This window comes from Scyliorhinus torazame, chromosome 17, assembly GCF_047496885.1.
Source record: "Scyliorhinus torazame isolate Kashiwa2021f chromosome 17, sScyTor2.1, whole genome shotgun sequence".
Taxonomy (NCBI): Eukaryota; Metazoa; Chordata; class Chondrichthyes; order Carcharhiniformes; family Scyliorhinidae; genus Scyliorhinus; species Scyliorhinus torazame.
This window is the reverse complement of record NC_092723.1, coordinates 72,210,001-72,230,834: the sequence shown is the minus strand read 5'-3', so window position 1 is coordinate 72,230,834 and position 20,834 is coordinate 72,210,001. Positions and strand designations below refer to the sequence as shown.

General features: G+C 47.2%; 1 protein-coding gene across 4 annotated transcripts in view; it reads right to left on the bottom strand.

The window, feature by feature from the left end:
* The window catches only part of LOC140393945 (DENN domain-containing protein 2C-like), a 253,665-nt gene that overhangs the window by 31,454 nt on the left and 201,377 nt on the right, over positions 1-20,834 (bottom strand). For all 4 annotated transcript variants that reach the window (XM_072480624.1, XM_072480623.1, XM_072480626.1 and 1 more), the window contains exons 12-14: positions 20,671-20,748; positions 13,077-13,217; positions 6,415-6,563 (exon numbers count right to left, since the gene is read on the bottom strand). In XM_072480624.1, the coding sequence (XP_072336725.1) occupies positions 6,415-6,563; positions 13,077-13,217; positions 20,671-20,748 (368 nt within the window). The remainder of the gene's footprint in view (positions 1-6,414; positions 6,564-13,076; positions 13,218-20,670; positions 20,749-20,834) is intronic.

Here is a 20,834-nt window from a genome sequence, read left to right as displayed (position 1 = left end):
CTTGCCCCAGGCTGATCTGATTTTTAGTTGCCAACTGCTACCCCTCCAGGCTGCATAGCAGGGCCTCCTTTACCTGAATCTCATGGCACAGCTATCTCCAGATTGTGGCGTGCCTCTCTCCGCTCGTGGTTTCATTCACCCTTGCATTTCTGGAATGCAACCTCCAACCTCTCCAGTTGAAGCTGTTGCCCTTTCTCACCCTTTAAGAACATATCAAATTTAGCCTTTAGGATTGGATTGTGAAGTAAAGTTACGGTAATTCCTCTTGCTGTTGATTGGACTTCAGACGCTGCTGCACAGTATGAAATAGGAAAGGAATATTGGTGTTGGAGACTGAACTCTGAGCATCGCCAACTCTTTTCATTTGGTCATCTGGAGAAACTTCCATCCCAATATTCTTCACGAGTTTCTGTGCTGGCTCCTTTTGTTGCCGTTGTTTACGATCGGCAATCTTTTTATTCTTCATGACCTTTGATGCATGAAGGCAGTCAGCAACTTTTTCCCAAACTAAACACGCTTTCCAATATGGTCAAGCGTTTTGAAATGCCCCTCAAGTTCTTGTTCTCTATGATTTGGAATCTACTGAGGGAGCATGGAAATGCATCCCGGACATAGTCGCCAAATTTTTCAGTGTACTTTTGACCTTCATTTCTGTCAAAGCATTCATGAGCATCTTCCGTAGGCTCTTCATCCTTTGTTTCTCGATCCTGAACCACATTTGTTACAGTATGCTGGGCCTTTTTCCTCTTGGTCACAGCACTGCTAGCCTGAGCCTTGGCCACAGCTGCTTTGAGAGCTTTTTCAGCAGCTGCTACTTTCTGTTCCTTTAGGATTTTGGGTTGGCCTACTTGGGACTCAGAGAGAGATTCACCTCGGCCCAGTTTAGCTTGAATCTCTCCAGCCAGGTTCTCCCTATTAGGGATGGATAGTTACCTTTAATGACATGCAGGGTCAAGTCTACGGTCTGTCGGTTTAGCTGCACGTTTACATCGAGACAGCCCCTCAATGGCACTACTTGTCTGGTATAAGATTAGAGTATTATCTCTATTTTCACCAGTTGACCATCCAGCAAAGGAGTGACCCAGTGACAGTTTGTGACGCCCTCAAATTTGCACCCTTTTCGTGTCACACGGATACTCTTCCCTCTATTCACTTCTTCACTTGATGGATTTGTTTCTTGCTTTTTGTTCTTGTTTGAAATATGTTGCTTCTTCCTCCAGCACACACGTTCAACGTGCCCCATTTTACCACTATTCTTGCATATTTACTCCAGCGATCAGCTGCTGTATGCCTAGTTTTTGCACATCGATGGCAATTTTGAACCTCTGTCTGTGTTCGGGTCTCAGCCGAAATTTTATGGATTTTAGTGCTCGAACTTAATTGTTGGACTTCCTTAGCTGCTAATTCCATAGAGACCGCAACTTCTAAAGGCTTATTTAGGTTTCAGTTTCTCTCCGTTAACAGCCTTTTCTGGATAGCTTCGCTTAACCCACATACTAGCCTGTCTCTAGTGGTGTTGTTTAAGACATCTCCAAATTCACAGTATTCAGCTAATTTCATCAAAGTAGCTACAAATTGTGTGATTGATTCGCCATCTTGTTGGTTATGTTTATGGAACTTGTACCTTTTGTCGATGGCCAAGGGTGAGAAATGGTCCTGCAATATCTCCACTATTTCACCGCAAGTTTTCAAGTCTCTCTTTTTCCTTGTTGCACCAGACTTCACAGGAAGTTGAAAGACGACCCCCCCCCCTCCCTGTTTGGTGCGGTTTGGTTCCTTTGATGGTTGCTGCTTTTAGACCCCACCCCCACCCCCCACCCAAATTGCCAGCTTTGATACAGTGAAGGTTTTTTCGTTTCTTAATCCTCTTTAGATGTCTGTGCATTGATTGACTATTTTTCCATTTCTTTTTCTACTCCAGGAGTCTGCCAACATGGTTCCAATCTCATCAGTTTTCTTTGTGGTGTTTTTAAAGGATAGACTTGCACACTACTAAAGTCATGCAGTCATGAAAAGTCCTTGGCAAACAGGATTAAGGAGAATCCCAAGGTATTTTATACATATATAAAGAGCAAGAGGGTATTGCAGGGAAGGGGTTGATCCACTCAAGGAGGGAATTTATGTATGGAGCCAGAGGAAATGGGCAAGGTACTAAATGAGTACCTTGCATCAATATTCACCAAAGAGAAGGACTTGGTGGATGATTAGTCTAGTGAAGGGTGTGTCGTTGTTCTGGGTCATATAGATATAAAAAAGGAGGTGGTGTTGAGCATTTTAAAAAGCACTAAGATGGATAGGTCCCCATGGCCTGATGGGATCTACCCCAGAATACCGAGGGAGGCAAGAGAAGAAATTGCTGGGGCCATGACAGAAATCTTTGTATCCTCATTGGCTATTCTCCTGTCCTCTGGGACAGCACCTGTAGCCAATGTTATTCCTTTGTTTAGGAAGGGAAGAAAGGGATAATCCAGGAAATTATAGGCCGGTGAGCCCTATGTCAGTGGTAGGGAAATAATTGGAAAAAATTCTTGAGGGACAAGATTTACTCCCATTTGGAAACAAATGGACTTATTAGCAATAAGCAGCATGGTTTTGTGAAGGGGAGGTCGTGTCTCACTAACATGATCGGGTTTTTTGAGGAAATGACAAAGGTGATTGATGAGGGGAGGGCGGTGGATGTTGTTTACATTTACATGGACTTCAGTAAAGTCTTTGACAAGGTCCCTCATGGCAGCTGGTACAGAAGGTGAAGTCACATGGGATCAGAGGTGAGCTGGCAAGGTGGATACAGAACTGGCTCGGTCATAGAAGACAGGGGGTAGTGGTGGAAGGGTGCTTGTGGTGCTCCGCAGGGATCAGTGCTGGGATCTTTGCTGTTTGCAGAATATATAAATGATTTGGAGGAAAATGTAGCTGTTCCAATTAGTAAGTTTGCAGACGACACAAAGATTGGTGGATTTGTAGATAGTGAAGAGGCAGCACGGTAGTACAATGGGTAGCACTGTTGCTTCACAGCTCCAGGGTCCCAGGCTCGATTCCCGGCTTGGGTCACTGTCTGTATGGAGTTTGTACATTCTCCCGTGTCTGCGTGGGTTTCCTCCGGGTGCTCCAGTTTCCTCCCACAAGTCCTGAAAGACGCGCTGTTAGGTAATCTGAACATTCTGAATTCTCCCTCTGTGTACCCATACAGGCGCCGGAATGTGGCGACTAGGGGCTTTTCACAGTAACTTCATTGCAATGTTAATAAAAGTCTACTTGTGACAATAAAGATTATAAAGATGTTTGTCAGAGGATACAGCAGGTTATAGATCAGTTGGAGACTTGGGCGGAGAAATGACAGATGGAGTTTAATCCGGACAAATGTGAGGTCATGCATTTTGGAAGGTCTAATACGTGGAAATTATACAGTAAATGCAAGAACCCTTAAGAGTATTAACAAGCAGAGAATAATGATAGACAGCGTACATGTCTACAGATCACTGAAGGTGGCAACGCAGGTGGATAAGGCAGTCAAGAAGGCATACAGCATGCTTGCCTTCATCGGTCAGGGCATTAAGTATAAAAATTGGCAAATCATGCTGCAGTTGTACAGAACCTTGGTTAGGCCACATTTGGAATGTTGTGTAAAAATTCTGGTCGTCACGCTACCAGAAGGATGTGGATGCTTTGGGGAGGATACAAAAGAGGTTTACCAGGATGTTGCCAGTTCTGGAGAGTATTAGTTATGAGAGGGTGGATAAACTCGGACAGTTTTCACTGGAACGACAATTATGAGTGGCATGGACAGAGTGGATAGTCGGATCCTTTTTCCCAGGGTGGAAAAGTCAATTACTAGGGTGCACGGTTTAAGGCACAAGGGGGAAAGTTTAGAGGTTATGTGCGAGGCAAGTTTTTTATTTTTAAACAGAGGGTGGGAGGTGCCTGGAACGCGCTGCCAGGGGAGATGGTGGAAACAGATACGATAGCGGCATTTAAGGCGAATACATGAATAGGATGGGAATAGAGGGATACGGACCCCGGAAGTACAGAAGGTTTTAGTTTAGACAGGCTTCATGATTGGTGCAGGCTTGGAGGGCCAAAGGTCCTCTTCCTGTGCTGTCCTGCTTTTTGTTCTTTGTTCAGAGACACAATGGACAGACCACAAAAGTTCAAGCAAGAGCTTTATTGGAAAGCTGTTTTCTCACAGGCTGTTAGAATAGATGTTAACCCGCCCAAACGGCCGATTACATCATCAGTACATCACGTGATCAAACTCAAAGTGACTTTGTTCTAAGAACAAACATGAATACACAACATGGATGTGTTGTGAGACTGCTCACAGCAAATTAGGAGAATGAATACCTTAGGGGGAGTGTTAATGCAGAATTGTGTATTAATGAGGTCACTGGAAATTTAGAGGCAATACCAGCAACTCTGCAGACAAATTTATACTTTCTTTGTTCAAAACTCAGGCGGAAAGCTGGTTAGTTCAACAGGGTAGAGGCCAAAACCAGTTATTGCACGGGTCTCAGGAAATAAATAAATATGGGAACAAGATTTAAATTTGATAAGGAAGAGGATAAAGGAATCCAGCATGGTTATTATTGCATGGTCAGAGGTAGTATTGGCTCTAATTATGATGCCAAACTATACTATATAAAGTGTCTGCAGAATCCCAACACACAGGATTAGGTAGAAATTGACGCATTGAAACTGCACTATACTTGATTGTATATGGGTCTCTCTTCCCCCTAAAATCCATTTAATCCCATCACTGGTGGTTAGCACGGCTGCCCCAGTGCCAGGGATCCGGGTTCAATTCCGGTCCTGGGTGACTGCATGTGTGGTGTTTGCACATTCTCCCAGTGTCTGCATGGGTTTCCTCCGGGTGCTCCGCCGGAGTTTCCTCCCACAGTCCAAAGATGCGCAGGTTAGGTGGATTGGCCATGCTAAATTGTCCCTTCGTGTCCAACGGTTGGGTGGGGTTGCGGGAATGAGGCGGGAGTGGGCCTAGTTAGGGTGCTCTTTCGGAGGGTCGGTGCAGACTCAATGGGCCAAATGGCCTCATTCTGCACTGTAGGGATTGTATGATTACCATATTCTTTATTCCATTCTCTCCCATGTGCTTATCTGGCTTCTTCAATGCAATTTGTTTCAACTCTTTCTGTGACCGCAAATTGCACATTCTCACCACTCTCGCAGTGAACACGTTTCTCCTGAATTCCTTGCTGGTTTATTAGTGACTGGCTTATAGCCTTTAGTTTGGGCGGACATTATTAGTACCACACAATGTGTACAAGGGTCCTTCCTGTTTATTCCCTTATTTCCCCTTTCTTTTGTTGCCGTTATCATTTTTATCCATGGGTGATTAGTGGACGTGTATCTTTAAGCAGCAGAGAGAATGAGGAGCTCCGAAGTTACAGGAGAGAACACTCTGCTAGGCTGAACAGGAGCTTCAGACTTTTTGCACCAGAGAGAGAGAGAGAGAGAGAGATGGGCTGGAACTCAATTTGATTGATTGGCTGGGGGGCCAATTAATTGGACCAAAAGGCCGTACTCTGCCCGGTAACGGGTGGTGATTGGATCCTGTCCCAGTGGAATGATTTTCACAGTCCCAAAGAGTTTCATTTTGACTCCTGGAAATGCAGGAACAAGTACTCTCGCTCTCTCTCCTTCGTGTTTTCTTCAGAAAGGCTGAGTGCTGTATTCCTGAAGTTGCAGAGAACCTGAATGAATGAATCTACAGAAAAACCATTACAGGCTGCAGACAAAAAAAGATCGATCTCTCTCTCTAAAAAGGCTGTGGGTGCTGTATTCCTGAAACTACAGGGACCTGAATGAATCTACAGTAAAAACCTCAAACTGAAAACAAAGTCTGAAGAGGATTGAGGTGCCAGAAATACCGATTTGAAACAAAGATTATTTTTCCTTTGACCCTAATTTTTTTTCACCCCTTTCTTCCACTCGTTTGTCTGTCTTACGTGTGTGTGTTGTTTGTGTGTGTATTTCATAGAGATGGTGGGGAGCAAGTTACAGCAGAGAATTAGAAATTAGATGATAGTTAACCAGTTGTATTTGATGTATATTTCATCACAGTTCTTGTTAAATAAAAAGTAACTGTATTTACATTTACAATCCTGGTGTCTGTAATTATTAGGCAGCCAAGGGCCAAAGACTTAGGGCTGGAATCTCTCACCACACCCGTCTCAAGAACGTCACGGGTGAGCCGTGTACAATGGAGAACTCCATTGACGTCGGGCGGGATTCTTCGGTTGCCGGGCGAATGCAGCCGGAGAATTCTGCCCTTAGGGTATTTTTTCCAAATAAAATTATTGTTTAATTCACTTGTGTTGTGACTCTGGGCCAAGTGGGGCTGGAATTGACCACACATTAGCCCAGGGTGTCGTAAGAGTAGTGTTGATTTCACCTCCTTACCTGAGCTTGTCTGCAATGAAAATCACTCTCCGTTCCAGCAGCAATGAGGCAAACACATGGATCACATGCCGGACATTGAGACAGCCAAAGAGACATTCAAAGTCAACGTGTTCCAGTCTCGAATCTGTGGGCCTACAGAGTTCAATCACCTGAGGGAGAGTGGCTTTGTGTCAGTGTGTGCCAACATAGCAGTAATGATGCCAGTGTTACAACATTAATCCTTGCACAGAAATCTATGGCCCTTCCAATTCAGTATCTGGCTACCTATTGGAGGAGTTCAGAGTCTTTGCTCCCACTTCTCCACCAAAGGCAACCATATATCAGGACTGAGTGAAGAAATGCTTTTTGGTTTCGACACATTTGCCTGTTCCTAGTCGTACCTGTCTGTCCTAGTCCCATAGCTGGGATTTGACTCAAATTAGAAAGTCAGGATTAACATTTTCTATTCTAACATGGATCTATACAAGCTTTTCTCAAAAGCCTCCTTCCAAGTCCCAAGTTGTTCAGCATTCTTCATAACTCAGTTCTCAAGATCCGGAGCAACAGCCCCTCAACCCTTCCTCAATGCAGCTCCCAGGATTCCGCTCTTCACTTGCACCTCGGTCACTAGTTGTGAACACAGGGCCAGAGGTGTAACCTGAACAGAGACCTACACAGCTCTAGCACAATGCCTCATCTAACCCTCCAAGGAAAGAAAGACTTGCATTTTTATAGTGCCTCTTACATCCTCTGGACATCCCAAAGTTCTTTACAGTCAATTAATTACTTTAGAACTGCGGTGACTGTTGCAATGAAGGGAAACATGGCAGCCATTTTGTGCACACTAAGCTCCCACAAGCAACAATATGATAGTACCCAGATAATCGCATTTGGTGATGTTGATGGAAGGGATAAATAGCACGCAAGGCAGTGAGAACTCTTTCTTTTGCTTTGAAATAGTGTCATGGAACTTTATTTTTATTTTAGATATTTTTATTGGCATTTTCCAATTTTAACAGTTTGACAATTTGACATATAAAGCACATATTTCTTAGATACACTTTTACTGGCACTCCTTTTGTTGGCCCTCCCCCCTCCTCCGTTGGTAGTCGGACTCCCTCCTGGCACCACCCCCTGGGTGTCGTATTGCCATACTCCTTTCCTTCCTTACAGGATTCCTGCTGTTGTCCTTGTGGCTTTGCTGGAGTGCAGGGCTCTCTGCCCACTCTCCCCTTTACTCTTTTTCCATGACTCTCCCCAATACTTCCCAGGGTTCTTTGCTTGTTTGCCCCCTCCCCCCACACTTGCTCGCTCTGTTCTGTGTGTTCTTGTCTGCCCACATCAGTCCCCCCCTCCTCCCTTTCTTCCTAGTCACTATTGGCTTCAAACAGATCTTGGAACAGGCTGATGAATGGCCCCCTGGCCCCCACACTTTGTGGAAGCCCCCGTCCGACCCTCAGATGGTGAACTTCATCTTCTCCAGGTGTATAAATTCCGATAGGTCTGCCAGCCAGTCTGCAGCTGTGACTGGTGCTGCTGATCGCCAGCCAAGCAGGGTTCTCCAGCGTGCGATTAAGGAAGCAAAAGCCAGGGCATCGGTCCTCATCCCCATGTGTAGTTCTGGCTGGTCCAAAACCCCGAGGACAGGCACTCTCGGGCACGACTCCACCCTTAACTCCAAAACCTTGGACATTGCCTCGAAGAAGGCTGTCCAGAACCCGACAAGTCTGGGGCAAGCCCAGAACATGTGGGCGTGGTTGGCCGGGCCTACTTGGCACCGTTCACATTTGTCCTCCACCTCTGGGAAGAACCTGCTCATTTGGGTTCTGGTCAGGTGTGCTCTGTGCATCCCTTGAAACTGCATGAGGCTTAGCCTTGCACAGGAGGAGGCGGAGTTGGCCCTATTCAGTGCTTCGTTCCAGAGTCCACCCCACTTCCATCTCGGGTTCATCCTCCCATTTCTGCCTAGCTCCGTCCAGTGTAGTACTTGCCCTTTCCAGAAGTCGTCCGTAAATGTCCCCAGAGCACCCCTTTTCCCTATTGTCTGTGCCCAGTAAAGTGTCTCTCGGGGCCCTAGGGTACCTCATCATCTCCTTGCGGAGAACGTTTTTGATTTGTAGGTGCCGGAGCTCTTGTTCTTTCAGCAGCTCCAGTTCTTCCATTAATTTGTCTCGGTTTGTGCGTCTGTCCCATACGTAAAAGTCCCTGACCACTAGCATCCCCCCTCCAGCGAATCTGCAAACATTTCCTGTAGCTGTGGGCCAGGGTTGGTGTGAACGTTTTGTCCAAGTCTGCCGGGAACCCTTTGGGTCACGTTTACCAGAACCACTGGTGCCCTGTCCAGGACACCGCTGACCATGATGCTCGGGGCATCGGTCTCCCCCTCTCCTGGGTGGCCAGGGCTCCCTTGCCTCATGGGTCCGCCGGCTCGGCCGCCTGTTCCTCGTGACTTTTCCTCCACTCCTGCCGTCCCTTCAGCCTCTCGAGCTCCCATTTTCAGACATGCTGGCTTTGTTCCTTCCGTTTCTCGATTGAGGGCGTGTTGCTGTTGGGTCTTTGGGCTAAATTCACCTAAAAGTGCCTCCTCGGTTATGTTCTCGAAGAGAGCCACCTGATGTGCATCTGCTCAGCACATCACCGTTCCATGGAACTTTTTATATCCACTTGACAGACACGGCCTTAGCTTAACGGGTTGCAGCGGATCATGAAAGCACCACTACCTTCCCAAGGGCAATTAAGGATGGGCAATAAATGCTGGCCTAGGCAGCGATGTCCACATCCTTTAATGAATGAAAAGTAACTAGTGATGATAACTGTGGGGTACTAAGCAACAGTAATTGTACTATGAGGATGTGGCGGAACGTGAGGACTAATGTGGAACTGGCGAAACAGCAATGTCCACATGATGGTGTAGAGAGTCACATGGGAGTTGCAAATTGTAGGAGTGAGTCTGTAGAAGTCAGCATGAAGATAGCACCAAGTCAGGACTCTAACTTGTATATAGTGATGTGTTATGAATAAACATTTATTGTTCAACTATACAGCCTGTAGACCAGGCTTGTCCAACCTTTCCTCAATTTAAATTTTCCTCACACTCCAGGGGGGCCAATGACCAAATTTTGGAAAGATAAGGTTTGACACATTACATATGAAATTTTAAAAACTGACGTATGAAAAAAAACAATTGCTGAGCAAAACAAAAACCACAATTGATAATTAAACCCAGGCCAGAGCACCGGCAGCTAGGGAACACAGCCTGCCCAGGGGAAAGCGTGGGGAACAGAGGCCCCATGAGCTCCTGTGTCTCTCTCTCCATCTTCGAATAAGTGTAGTTGCCGTGGTCACTGCCCCTCCAATCACAGATGTTTCTCCCCCATGTTTGCTGCTGATGAGCCTATCAGCAGCAAACATGGGAGAAACCTAGGCTCTGATTGTAGAATCTGTCTGCTGATGAGATATTCAAATTCACCAAGCCATCTTAACAATCGCTCCTGGGGCCACACGGAGGGGCTTCCGGCCCGCTATAACATACAACCGTACGACAGTAACCCTTCACAACCATGGTAACCACCGATAGTGATAGTAACAGCAGCTGTCACTGGTGGCCAGTAAGAGTGAGTAGATGCACATTGTTGTGAAGAGAGACTGCGTGCAGGAATACTTGCTCCAGGTTCAGTTCAGGACAGGAGTGTGCGCACTGAGTTCTCAGACAAGAAACGTTTAAGCCGAGGTTTGTGTGTGTTGCTCCTTTCTCGATAAAGTCCCTACTGAAGTGAAAATAATACCATCGATGGGCTTGGGCAGTGTAATCAAGAACAAAGTAATGCAAGAGAATTGCTTGAATTTAACTTCCCAGTAAACGGTGTTGCTCATTTTATCTAGTTACCATGGCGATGACAGCCACGAGGCCTAGGTGAGCAGGAGCAGGTCTCAGAGAGGCAGACAACTCATTAATAAATCATCCTGCTGAAGGGAAATCAGACAGTGAGGACTGATTCCCAGTGGTCTCTACAGATTAGTATTCTCCTGTTGAATATTAAAATTAGAAGCTGTCACTGAGGTGGGATTGGTAGAACTACAGAATTACTAATACATCTATCCTTCATTTTGCTCTGATGTGTTCAAATAATTGTTTGGTAATACAGAACTTGAGTATTGAAAAACAGAGACATGTCAAAGGTTTTCATCTTGCACTCATCAGGACACTTCACTAGATTACAAATAAAGGAGGAAAACAACAATTTGGCCTGTACAAGAAGAGTGTGCTGGCTGGTTGGCAAGTGGACTCTGGATTGGTAGAGGCGTTGCAATGGAGAATGTACCAGTCGCTGGTGACCAACAGTTAACTGACAAGCATGGTTTGAAATTTAAACCAGGCAGCTTGACCCTGATTGGTCAAGACATTGCCCTGAGGAAATGAGTCAGCCAATGGCTGTCACAAGCAATGCTCAGCAATTCCCGAAAAACAGCGCACTGCAGGAAAAAGTGGAAAGAAAATTACTTCCCCCACTAGAAAGCATGTAATAATTTGGGTTATGTTCCTGACCTGCAATTGTTATATGAAACGCCTATTGACTGCCCTGAATTCTTAATAAATTACTAACTCTGAATACATGGGAACGGAAGAAATATGAGCAGAGTAGGCCACTCAGCCCATCAAACCTGCTCTGCCATTCAATAAGATCGTATTGTGGTCTTAACTTCACTTTCATACCTGTCCCTTGCTGATCCAAAATCTCAGCCTTGAATATATTCAATAACCCAGCCTGCACTGCTCGCTGGGGTAGAGCATTCCAAAGACTAATCTGAGAAGAAATTCCTCCTTGCCCCGGGCTTAAATTTAATATTTTTTAAATGTGTCCCCTAGTTCTAGATTCCCCCATGAGGGGAAACATCCTCCCAGCATCGACTCGGTCAAGCCCTCTCAGAATTTTATGTTTCACGAAGATTACCTCTCGTTCTTCTGAACTCTGCGAGCATAGGCCCAACCTGCTGAACCTGTCTCATTAAGACAATTCCTTCAACCCAGGAGTGAGCAGGAATAATCGCAGGCATATCCCTCCTGAAGGAAACCAAAACGGTACACACTACTCCAAGGTGTTTTTTTAAAAAATGTATTCATGGGATGCAGGCGACGCAGGCTGGGCCATCCCTCTTGTCCTTGAGGAGGGAGTTAAGAGTCAACCACGTTGATGTGGATCTGGAGTCACAAGTAGACCAGACCAGGCAAGGACAGCAGATTTCCTTCCCTAAAGGACATTAGCGAACCAGATGGGTTTTTACGTCAATGGCTTCATGGTCATCATTAAACTTTTAATTACAGATTTTTCTTTATTGAATTCAAATTTCACCATCTGCAGTGGCAGGATTTGAACCTGGGTCCCCAGAGCATTATGCTAGGACTCTGGTTTACTAGTCCAGTGACAATACCATTATGCCACCGCCTCCCTGGTCTCACCAATGCCCTTTACAGTTGTGGCAAGGCTTCCCTACTTTTATATTCCACCCCCCTCCCCTTTACAATAAAGGCCAACATTCTACTTGCCTTCCCAAATACGTGCTGTATCTTGCATGTTAACTTTGTGGTTAATGTACGATGACCCCAAATCCCTCTGTACCGCAGTCTCTCTCCCTTTAAATAATATTCTGCTTCTCTATTCTTCCTGCCAAAGTGATCAAGGGCAGCACGGTAGCTGGTTCACAGCGCCAGGCTCCCAGGTTCGATTCCCTGCTGGGTCACTGTCTGTGCGGAGTCTGCATGTTCTCCTCTTGTCTGCGTGGGTTTCCTCCGGGTGCTCCGGTTTCCTCCCACAGTCCAAAGACATGCAGGTTAGGTGGATTGGCCATGATAAATTGCCCTTAGTGACCAAAAAAGGTTAGGAGGGGTTATTGGGTTACGGGGATAGGGTGGAAGTGAGGGCTTAAGTGGGCAGGTGCAGACTCGATGGGCCGAATGGCCTCCTTCTGCACTGTATGTTCTATGTTCTAAACCTTATAAAAGTTCACATTTTCCCACATTATACGTAATCTGCTAAACATTTGCCTAGCTATTTAAATCGCTCATTTGAAGTCGCTTTGTATCCTCCTTGCATCTTGCTTTCCAAACTCCTATCTTTGTATCATCAGCAAATCCTGCTCCAATGCAGTCAGTGTCTTCAACCAAGTCATTAATACAGATCATAATTGGTTGAGGCACTGATCCCTGGAGTACTCCATTTGTTACAGTTCGGCAACTTGAAAATTATCCATTTATCCAGACTCCTGTTAGTCAATTCTCATCCGTGCTAATACACATCACCCCCAACACTACAAGCTCTTTATCCAGTGTATTAACCATTTATGTGGCATCTTATCGCATTCCTTTTGGAAATCCAAATACATGACATCTACTCCTTCCCATTTATCCACCCTAGATTAATAATTTACCAACTGTTAATAATATACTTCGCTTTCTAAAAATGTATACTTCGTCAAGTCTAGGAATGGGGGCAAGCAAACATTTTTCATTAGACCTTCCACCCCCACACAGCATCCCGCAAACCCCCCCAACCCCCACTCCGCCTCATAATCCGAGCCCATCTTTTCCTCCCACCTTGGCCTGCCTACCCCTGAAGTCCTAGCCCACCATTCCGCACTATCTTTCTTCCAGGTGACTGTATCCGAGTAAATGTACTGCTTTTTACCTCATTTCCTGACCCTGGGAGAAAGTTTTTCACTGTGATCACTCGCCCGGGTGCTGGGAATGGAGCCTCCATCACACTGCGCATGAAAGGATAGACCAGGGCTGGCGAAATCTCCCTTCTTTTGTCCACTTCATCCAGAATCTGGGGTGTGCACAGAAAGAGACACATGTGAAGATGAACAGAGATGGGGTTCAGTGTATGGATGAGGTCACGTGCAGTGTTTCAATCGGTGGGTGAGGGTAGGGCCTCTTATTTGGCATCCTGCACATGCCGTAGTACTGTAGAGAATGTCATCATTATAGAGGACGGCCCATCTTACATCATTCATCCAGAGCAACTCCACACTTCCCACATTGAGACGTCAAATTATAATAATGCAAATTTTGGTTGCTGGAACACGAAAAAATTACTTAGTAATTAGTAAGTGAAGAGGGGGGGAAGATATTGGGATTGGAAAAAGAGAACATCTTCTGGCATGGGGAGGCCAGAATGACAAATAAGCTTACTTACAAAAGGAGCTTGCTGTTAAATCAATCAGCTATCTTTGCTGCGATAGGGAAGCACAGTGGTGCAGTGGTTAGCACTGCTGACTCATGGCGCTGAGGACCCGGGTTCGATCCCGGTCCCAGGTCACTGTCAGTGTGGAGTTTGCACATTCTCCCAGTGGCCGTGTGGAGTTTGCACATTCTCCCAGTGTCTGCATGAGTCTAATCCCCACAATCCCAAAAAATGTGCAGGTTAGGTGAATCGGCCATGCTAAATTGCCCCTTCATTGGAAAAAAAGAATTGGGTACACTAAATTTTGTTATTTTTTTTTTTTTTAAACTGAGATCACAACAATGGAGAAAATTGAAGATAAATTCTGACGATATTCTGGCCAGCGAATCATACGACACGTCTCAGCCTGGGCCAGTATTGACTGATCATCGGTTCCACTGATTATCTGCGTCGTTTTCAGTGCTATTTTCAAAACAGCCTGCAAACGCAGTCAGGATCTGTCTTTATGTCTGATACAAGGATATTTATAGCTGCTCCTGAATGAAGACCAATCTTTGGAATAAATAGCCCAAATTAATTTTCGCCTAAATTACTTGTGCAATCAGCGAAATTAATTGATGTTGTTGCATCGCCCTGGATCCTCTCCCTAAAGACAAGAGAGGCTGCCAAAGGAAATACTCAAAAACTCCTTAAAATACACATGACCCCAAGCCCCAAACAACAGGCCGAGGTAAGGCCACAGCCTCACTGCTGCTTCCTGTGTGTTTCCTACTTTAGCACATCCGAGATTTGTTTGGTCAGGAATTATTCGTGGTCTTTTATCTGGCGGATTGCGAGTCAGTACCGGACATCCAGGACTTCGATGGAAGCGCTGACATTTTCTCCCAAGCATGAGGGGTGGGGGGTTACTGGAATCAGGAAATGGAGGTGAAGTTATTTAAAGCCTTGGCCTTGTTTCTGTCCACATGTGGACAGAAACGAGGCCAAGGCTTTAAATAATCCACATGTGGACAGACAGGCAGCCACCCTCACAGCCAGACCCTCTCCCCTTGCCCACCCCCACCTGCCTCAGTACAGGCCCTCTTCCCCCCCCCCCCCCAACGAAAAAGGGGTGCAGACACCCTTCATATCCAGAAACAGGACATGGGTGACTACCCTCCCGCCAACACGCACACGCAATTATATTAGCTCTCCACATATCAAACAGCAAGGGCCTGAAGTGAATCAACAATAAAAGTGTCCTATTTGACGGAAGGGCTTGAGGGGTAGCGGTAATGGTCAGCAAAAGAGTACGCTTCCAGATGGAGAAGGTGGTTGCAGATCAGGGGGGTGATTGTGACAGGGCGGGGGGGGGGGGGGGGGGTTAGTGGCACTGTTAAGTGTATTTGGTCCTAATTGGGACATTGTGGGATTCGCAAAGGTGTTGGGGGACATCCCTGACTTGGATACACACAAACTGATAGTGCGGGGGTGGGACTGGAACTTGGCCCAGGAGCCAAGGTTGGACAGGTCATTGCCGCGCTCACTGGTCCCATCAGGGGGGGCGAAGGCATTGGCTGGGCTAATGGTGGAAATGGGAGGGGTGGACCCTTGGAGGTTTCTGCACCCGAGGGAACGGGAGTACTCGTTTTGCTCAGCAGTCCATAAGGTATACTCGCGGATCAACTTTTTCGTGGTGGGGAAGGCTTTGCTGGCTGGGGTTAAGGGGTCGGAAAACTCGGCAATTGCAGTGGGTGGATATGGTACTGGAGAAGGGGGTAGCGCAGAGGCCGGGGTGGAAATTAGATGTGGGACTTTTGGGGGACCAAGTGTTCTGTGACAAAATTGAAAAGGTAATTAAGGAATATGTAGGTTTTAACTGTATGGGTGAGGTGTCGAAGGCAGTTGTCTGGGAGGCTCTAAAGGTGGTGGTGAGGGGTGAGGTGATTTTGTTTAAGGCCAGGTGGACAAAGAGGAGAGGTTGGAGCGGCAGAAGGTAATAGATGAGATGTTTGAGGTGGATAGGAATTATGCAGAAGATGGGGAGCCAGCAAAGCTGGAAAAGAGGAAGGAACTACAGGCGAGCTTTGATCGACTATCTACCAGGAAGGCGGTGCGCCAACTGAGACGAGCAAGGGTGCAGTTTTACAAATATGTTAGCAGGTCAGCTCCGGAGGGGGGCAGCGGTAAGGGAAATTGTTCAGGTGAGGGATAGGGCAGGGAAGTTGGTGGTGTCTCTGGATCTGATTAACAAGGTTTTTGAGGAATTTTTAAGAGAGGTTGTACAGGTCAGAGCCACCTGGGGGAGACCGTGAGATGCAGGAATTTCTAGATGAGTTGGAGTACCCCAGGTTAGGGAAGGGGGACAGGGCTACATTAGAAGGAGCGATAGTGGAGCAGGAGATAAAGGATGCGATTGGAAGATGCAGTCGGGGAAGGTGGCAGGGCCGGATGGGTTTCCGGTGAAATATTATTTAAAAATTCAAGGATAAGCTGGCACCCCTGATGGTGGGGATGTTTGAAGAGGGAAGGGGGTGTTGCCGCAAACTTTGGGGCAGGCATTGATTTCCCTGTTGCTAAAAAATGATAAGGATCCGACGGAGTGTGGGTCGTATAGGCCCATATCGCTTCTGAATGTGGAGGCAAAAGTATTGGCGAAGGTACTGGTGGGTAGGCTGGAGGAGTGCCTCCCGAAGGTGATAGGTGAAGATCAGACAGGGTTCGTGAGAGGGAGGCAGCTCTTTTCAAACGTTAGAAGGGTATTGAACGTCGTCATAGCACCGGCAGAGGGGAAGGAAACAGAGGTGGTTGTGGCATTGGACGCTGAGAAGGCGTTCGACCGGGTAGAATGGGGGTACTTGATGGCAGTTCTGGAGCTGTTTGCGATTGGACCAAGATTTGTGAATTGGGTAAAGCTATATAAGGCACCGAGGGCGAGTGTCTGCACAAACAACATCAGCTCGAGATACTTTTCTCTCCACCGTGGGACTAGGCAGGGATCTCCTATGTCCCCCCTGCTGTTTGCACTCGCTATTGAGCCGTTGGCCATCGCATTAAGAAGTTCGGGGGTATGGAAAGGAATAGTGCCGGGTGGGGGGGGGGGAAATAGAGCATAGGGTGTCCTTATATGCCGATGACTTGCTGTTATACGTGTCGGAACCGAGTGTGTCGATAGGGGGAATATTGGAGCTGCTTCGAGTGTTTGGGTCTTTCTCAGGGTACAAGCTGAATTTAGACAAGAGTGAGTATTTTGTGGTGTCTCGGCCCGGGGTGAGGGGGCTGCCATTCCGTAGGGCAGGGACTCACTTTAGGTACCTGGGGGTGCAGGTTGCCCGGGAGTAGGGGGGGCTCCATAGGTACAACATTTCTAATTTGGTGGGGAGAGTGAAGGCTGATCTGGCAAGGTGGGATGGTCTCCCTCTGTCACTGGCGGGTTGGGTACAGACGGTTAAAATGAACGTGTTGCCTCGATTTCTGTTTATTTTTCAATGCCTGCCGTTTTCCTGCCAAAGGCTTTTTTCAGAGAGATTGAGGAAAGGATTACTTTGTTCATATGGGGAGGGAAGATAGCCAGAGTTAGAAAGGCGCTGCTAGAGGGGAAGGCAGGCAGGGGGTTTGGGTCTTCCGAACCTGATGTATTACTACTGGGCGGCGAGTGTGGAGAAGGCGGAGCTGGGTCAGAATGGAGGAGAGTTTATGCAGGGGCCGGGATTGAAAGCACTTGCAACAGCGCCGCTCCCGATAGCCCTGGGGAAATACTCAGGGAGTCCGGTAATAATAGCTTCATTGAGAATTTGGAGATAGTTTCGCCAACACTTCGGGTTGGGGGCAGGGTCAAGGGAAATGCCGATTTGGGGGAACCACAGATTTGAGCCAGGGAGGTGGGATGGAAACTGTCAGAAATGGGAGGAGAAGGGGATTAAGACACTAAAAGATTTGTTTCTTAGGGGTCGGTTTGCAGGGCTGAAGGAGCTGGAAGCGAAGTATGGGCTGGAGCAGGGGAAAATGTTTAGATACATGCAGGTTCGAGATTTTGCCAGGAAGGAGATACAGAGCTTCCCGATGGAGCCGGCCTCCACATATCTGGAGGAGGTGCTGACGACAGGGGGGCTGGAGAAGGGGGTAATGTCAGCGGTTTACGGAGCTATTTTGGAAGAGGAGAAAGCACTACTGGAAGGGATCAAAGCAAAGTGGAGGAAGAGTTGGGAGAGGATATGGAGGAGGGGTGCTGGTGTGAGGTGCTCCGGAGAGTGAATGCCTCCACCTCGTGCGCGAGGTTGGGGCTGATACAGATGAAGGTGGTGTACAGAGCACACCTCACGAGGGCGAGGATGAGCCGATTCTTTGAAGGAGTAGAAGGGGTGTGTGAAAGTTGCGGGGGCGTGGCCCGCAAATCACGTTCATATGTTTTGGTCCTGTCCAAAGCTAGAGGATTACTGGAAGGAGGTTTTTAGGGTAATTTCTAAAGTGGTGCCCGTGAAACTGGACCCGGAAACCCCGGGTGGCCATATTCAGGGTGTCAGGCCAGCCAGTGTTGGAAACGGGTGCGGAGGCAGATGTTGTAGCCTTCGCCTCGTTGATCGCCCAAAGGCGGATCCTGATGGGATGGAGAGCAACCTCTCCTCCCTGTGCCCTGGCGGTGGGACTTGTTGGAATTCTTGACTCTTGAGAAGGTTAAGTTTGAACTGAGGGGAAAGATGGAGGGGTTCAACAATTCATGGGCATTATTCATTATGCACTTTCAAGAACTGGATAACATCGAACATTAGTTTTGGGGGGGGGGGGGGGGGGGGTTTGGGGGCGGTGTGTGTTAATGGTGACTATGGGTGATTCCGGATTCCTTTTTGTCATTTGTTTATGTGAACATGCAGGCTAATGTTTGGGGTTTGGTGGGAGGACGGGATCATTGTTATTGATATGGGGATTGACATATTTATTACTGATTATTGTTTGTTGCTGGTGGGTGTAAATTTGAGAGAAAATGTGAAAACGGAGGAGAATAAGAAATATTTTTAATAAAACAATAAAAATGCCCGGAATTTTAATAAACTTTATTTAATCTGGAATTCTTTTTTTTTTTAATTTAGAGTACTCAATCATTTTTTTCCAATATAGGAGCAATTTAGAGTGGCCAATCCACCTAACCTGCACATCTTTAGGTTGTAGGGGTGAAACCCATGCAGACACGGGGAGAACGTGCAAACTCCACACGGACAGGGAACCGGGGCCGGGATCGAACCCAGGTCCTCAGCGGCGTAAGAACATAGAACATAGAAAATACAGCACAGAACAGGCCCTTCGGCCCACGATGTTGTGCCGAACCTTTGTCCTAGATTAATCATAGATTATCATTGAATCTACAGTGCAGAAGGAGGCCATTCGGCCCCCTGAGTCTGCACCAGCTCTTGGAAAGAGCACCCTACCCAAACTCAACACCTCCACCCAACACCAAGGGCAATTTGGACATTAAGGGCAATTTATCATTGGCCAATTCACCTAACCCGCACATCTTTGGACTGTGGGAGGAAACCGGAGCACCCGGAGGAAACCCACGCAGACACGGGGAGGACGTGCAGACTCCGCACAGACAATGACCCAAGCCGGAATCGAACCTGGGACCATGGATCTGTGAAGCAATTGTGCTATCCACAATGCTACCGTGCTGCCCTTAAGAACAAATAAATCTACACTATATCATTTTCCCGTAATCCATGTACCTATCCAACAGCTGCTTGAAGGTCCCTAATGTTTCCGACTCAACCACTTCCACAGGCAGTGCATTCCATGCCCCCACTACTCTCTGGGTAAAGAACCTACCTCTGATATCCCTCCTATATCTTCCACCTTTCACCTTAAATTTATGTCCCCTTGTAAGCAGCAGTGTTAACCACTGCGCCGCCTAATCATGCGCCACTGTGCTGCCCGAACCTGGAATCCTAAAGCAAACAGAAAACCTGCCAAAAAGAGAGGGCAGATACAAACATGGCGGTTATTCTGTAAGTGTTTAAAACAATGGAGCAGTAGAGAAAGAAACAGTTCTCAGTAGTTCAGAGGTCAATGCTGAGGGGTGCTGAGTGCAGCAACCCAGTAAACCAGAGAATTCCTGCAGTGCAGAAGGAGGCGGCCATTTGGCCCATCAGGTTGGCACCTACCATCAGCAAGAACCCACACCCCCACCCCCCCACACACACACCCCCACCCACACACACACCCCCACCCACACACACACCCCCACACACACACACACACCCCCACACACACACACACACCCCCACACACACACACACACCCCCACACACACACACACACCCCCACACACACACACACACCCCCACACACCCCCACACACACACACACACCCCCACACACACACACACACCCCCACACACACACACACACCCCCACACACACACACACCCCCCCACACACACACACACCCACACACACACACACCCCCACACACACACACCCCCACACACACACACCCCCACACACACACCCCCACATACACACACATGACCTGCACAATCTTTGGACACTAAAGAGCAACTTAGCATGGCCAATCCACCGAACCTGCACATCTTTGGACTGATTAGAAACGTCTTGACAAGGTTTGTGAAACTAGAAACAACGCAAATGTTCAAGGTTAGATTACAGGGAGGAAGGAACAGGGTTTGCAGGGATTGGGGAAGAAGGCAATTTCAACTGTTTGCTCACATGCAGGGTAAATGGCAGAGTCTAGTTAGATGCAATTATCTGAGTGTCTGTCTTGTAATGTTTGTGGAAGGATTTGTTTCCAGAGGTTTGTGTGAACAACACTCCACGTTTGATTTCTCACTGCCTTTCCAGGCTGGAAGCAACACCAAGTTCAAACACTTTTGGAAAGTAGTGCCCCATGTACCGTCTGTCTCTGTCTAAGCTGCGAGTCACAAGATCCTGCACTGCTGCAGGAATGAGCTGCTCAACAATAGCAGATCTCAGGGCCTAAATTCACCAATTTCCAGAAAAAGCACCAATGCGTGGAGGTTACGGTGATGGGATGGGGCAGCGTAGACATCAATGTGGGGCATTAGCACTCAGCGCTGAATGGGCATCGGGCGGTTACATCTGATCTCACCTTTGAGAAGAGGTTGAAGCAGCCCAACCGACTGACTATACAGTAAACTTCCGGCAGCCTTTTACCTTTCCCATTCGGCTGAAATAAACACAAGAAATAAAAAGGAATTAAAGATAGACGGCCAAAAATAGTTTGATAGCATCTAAATGAGAATTACTACTTAC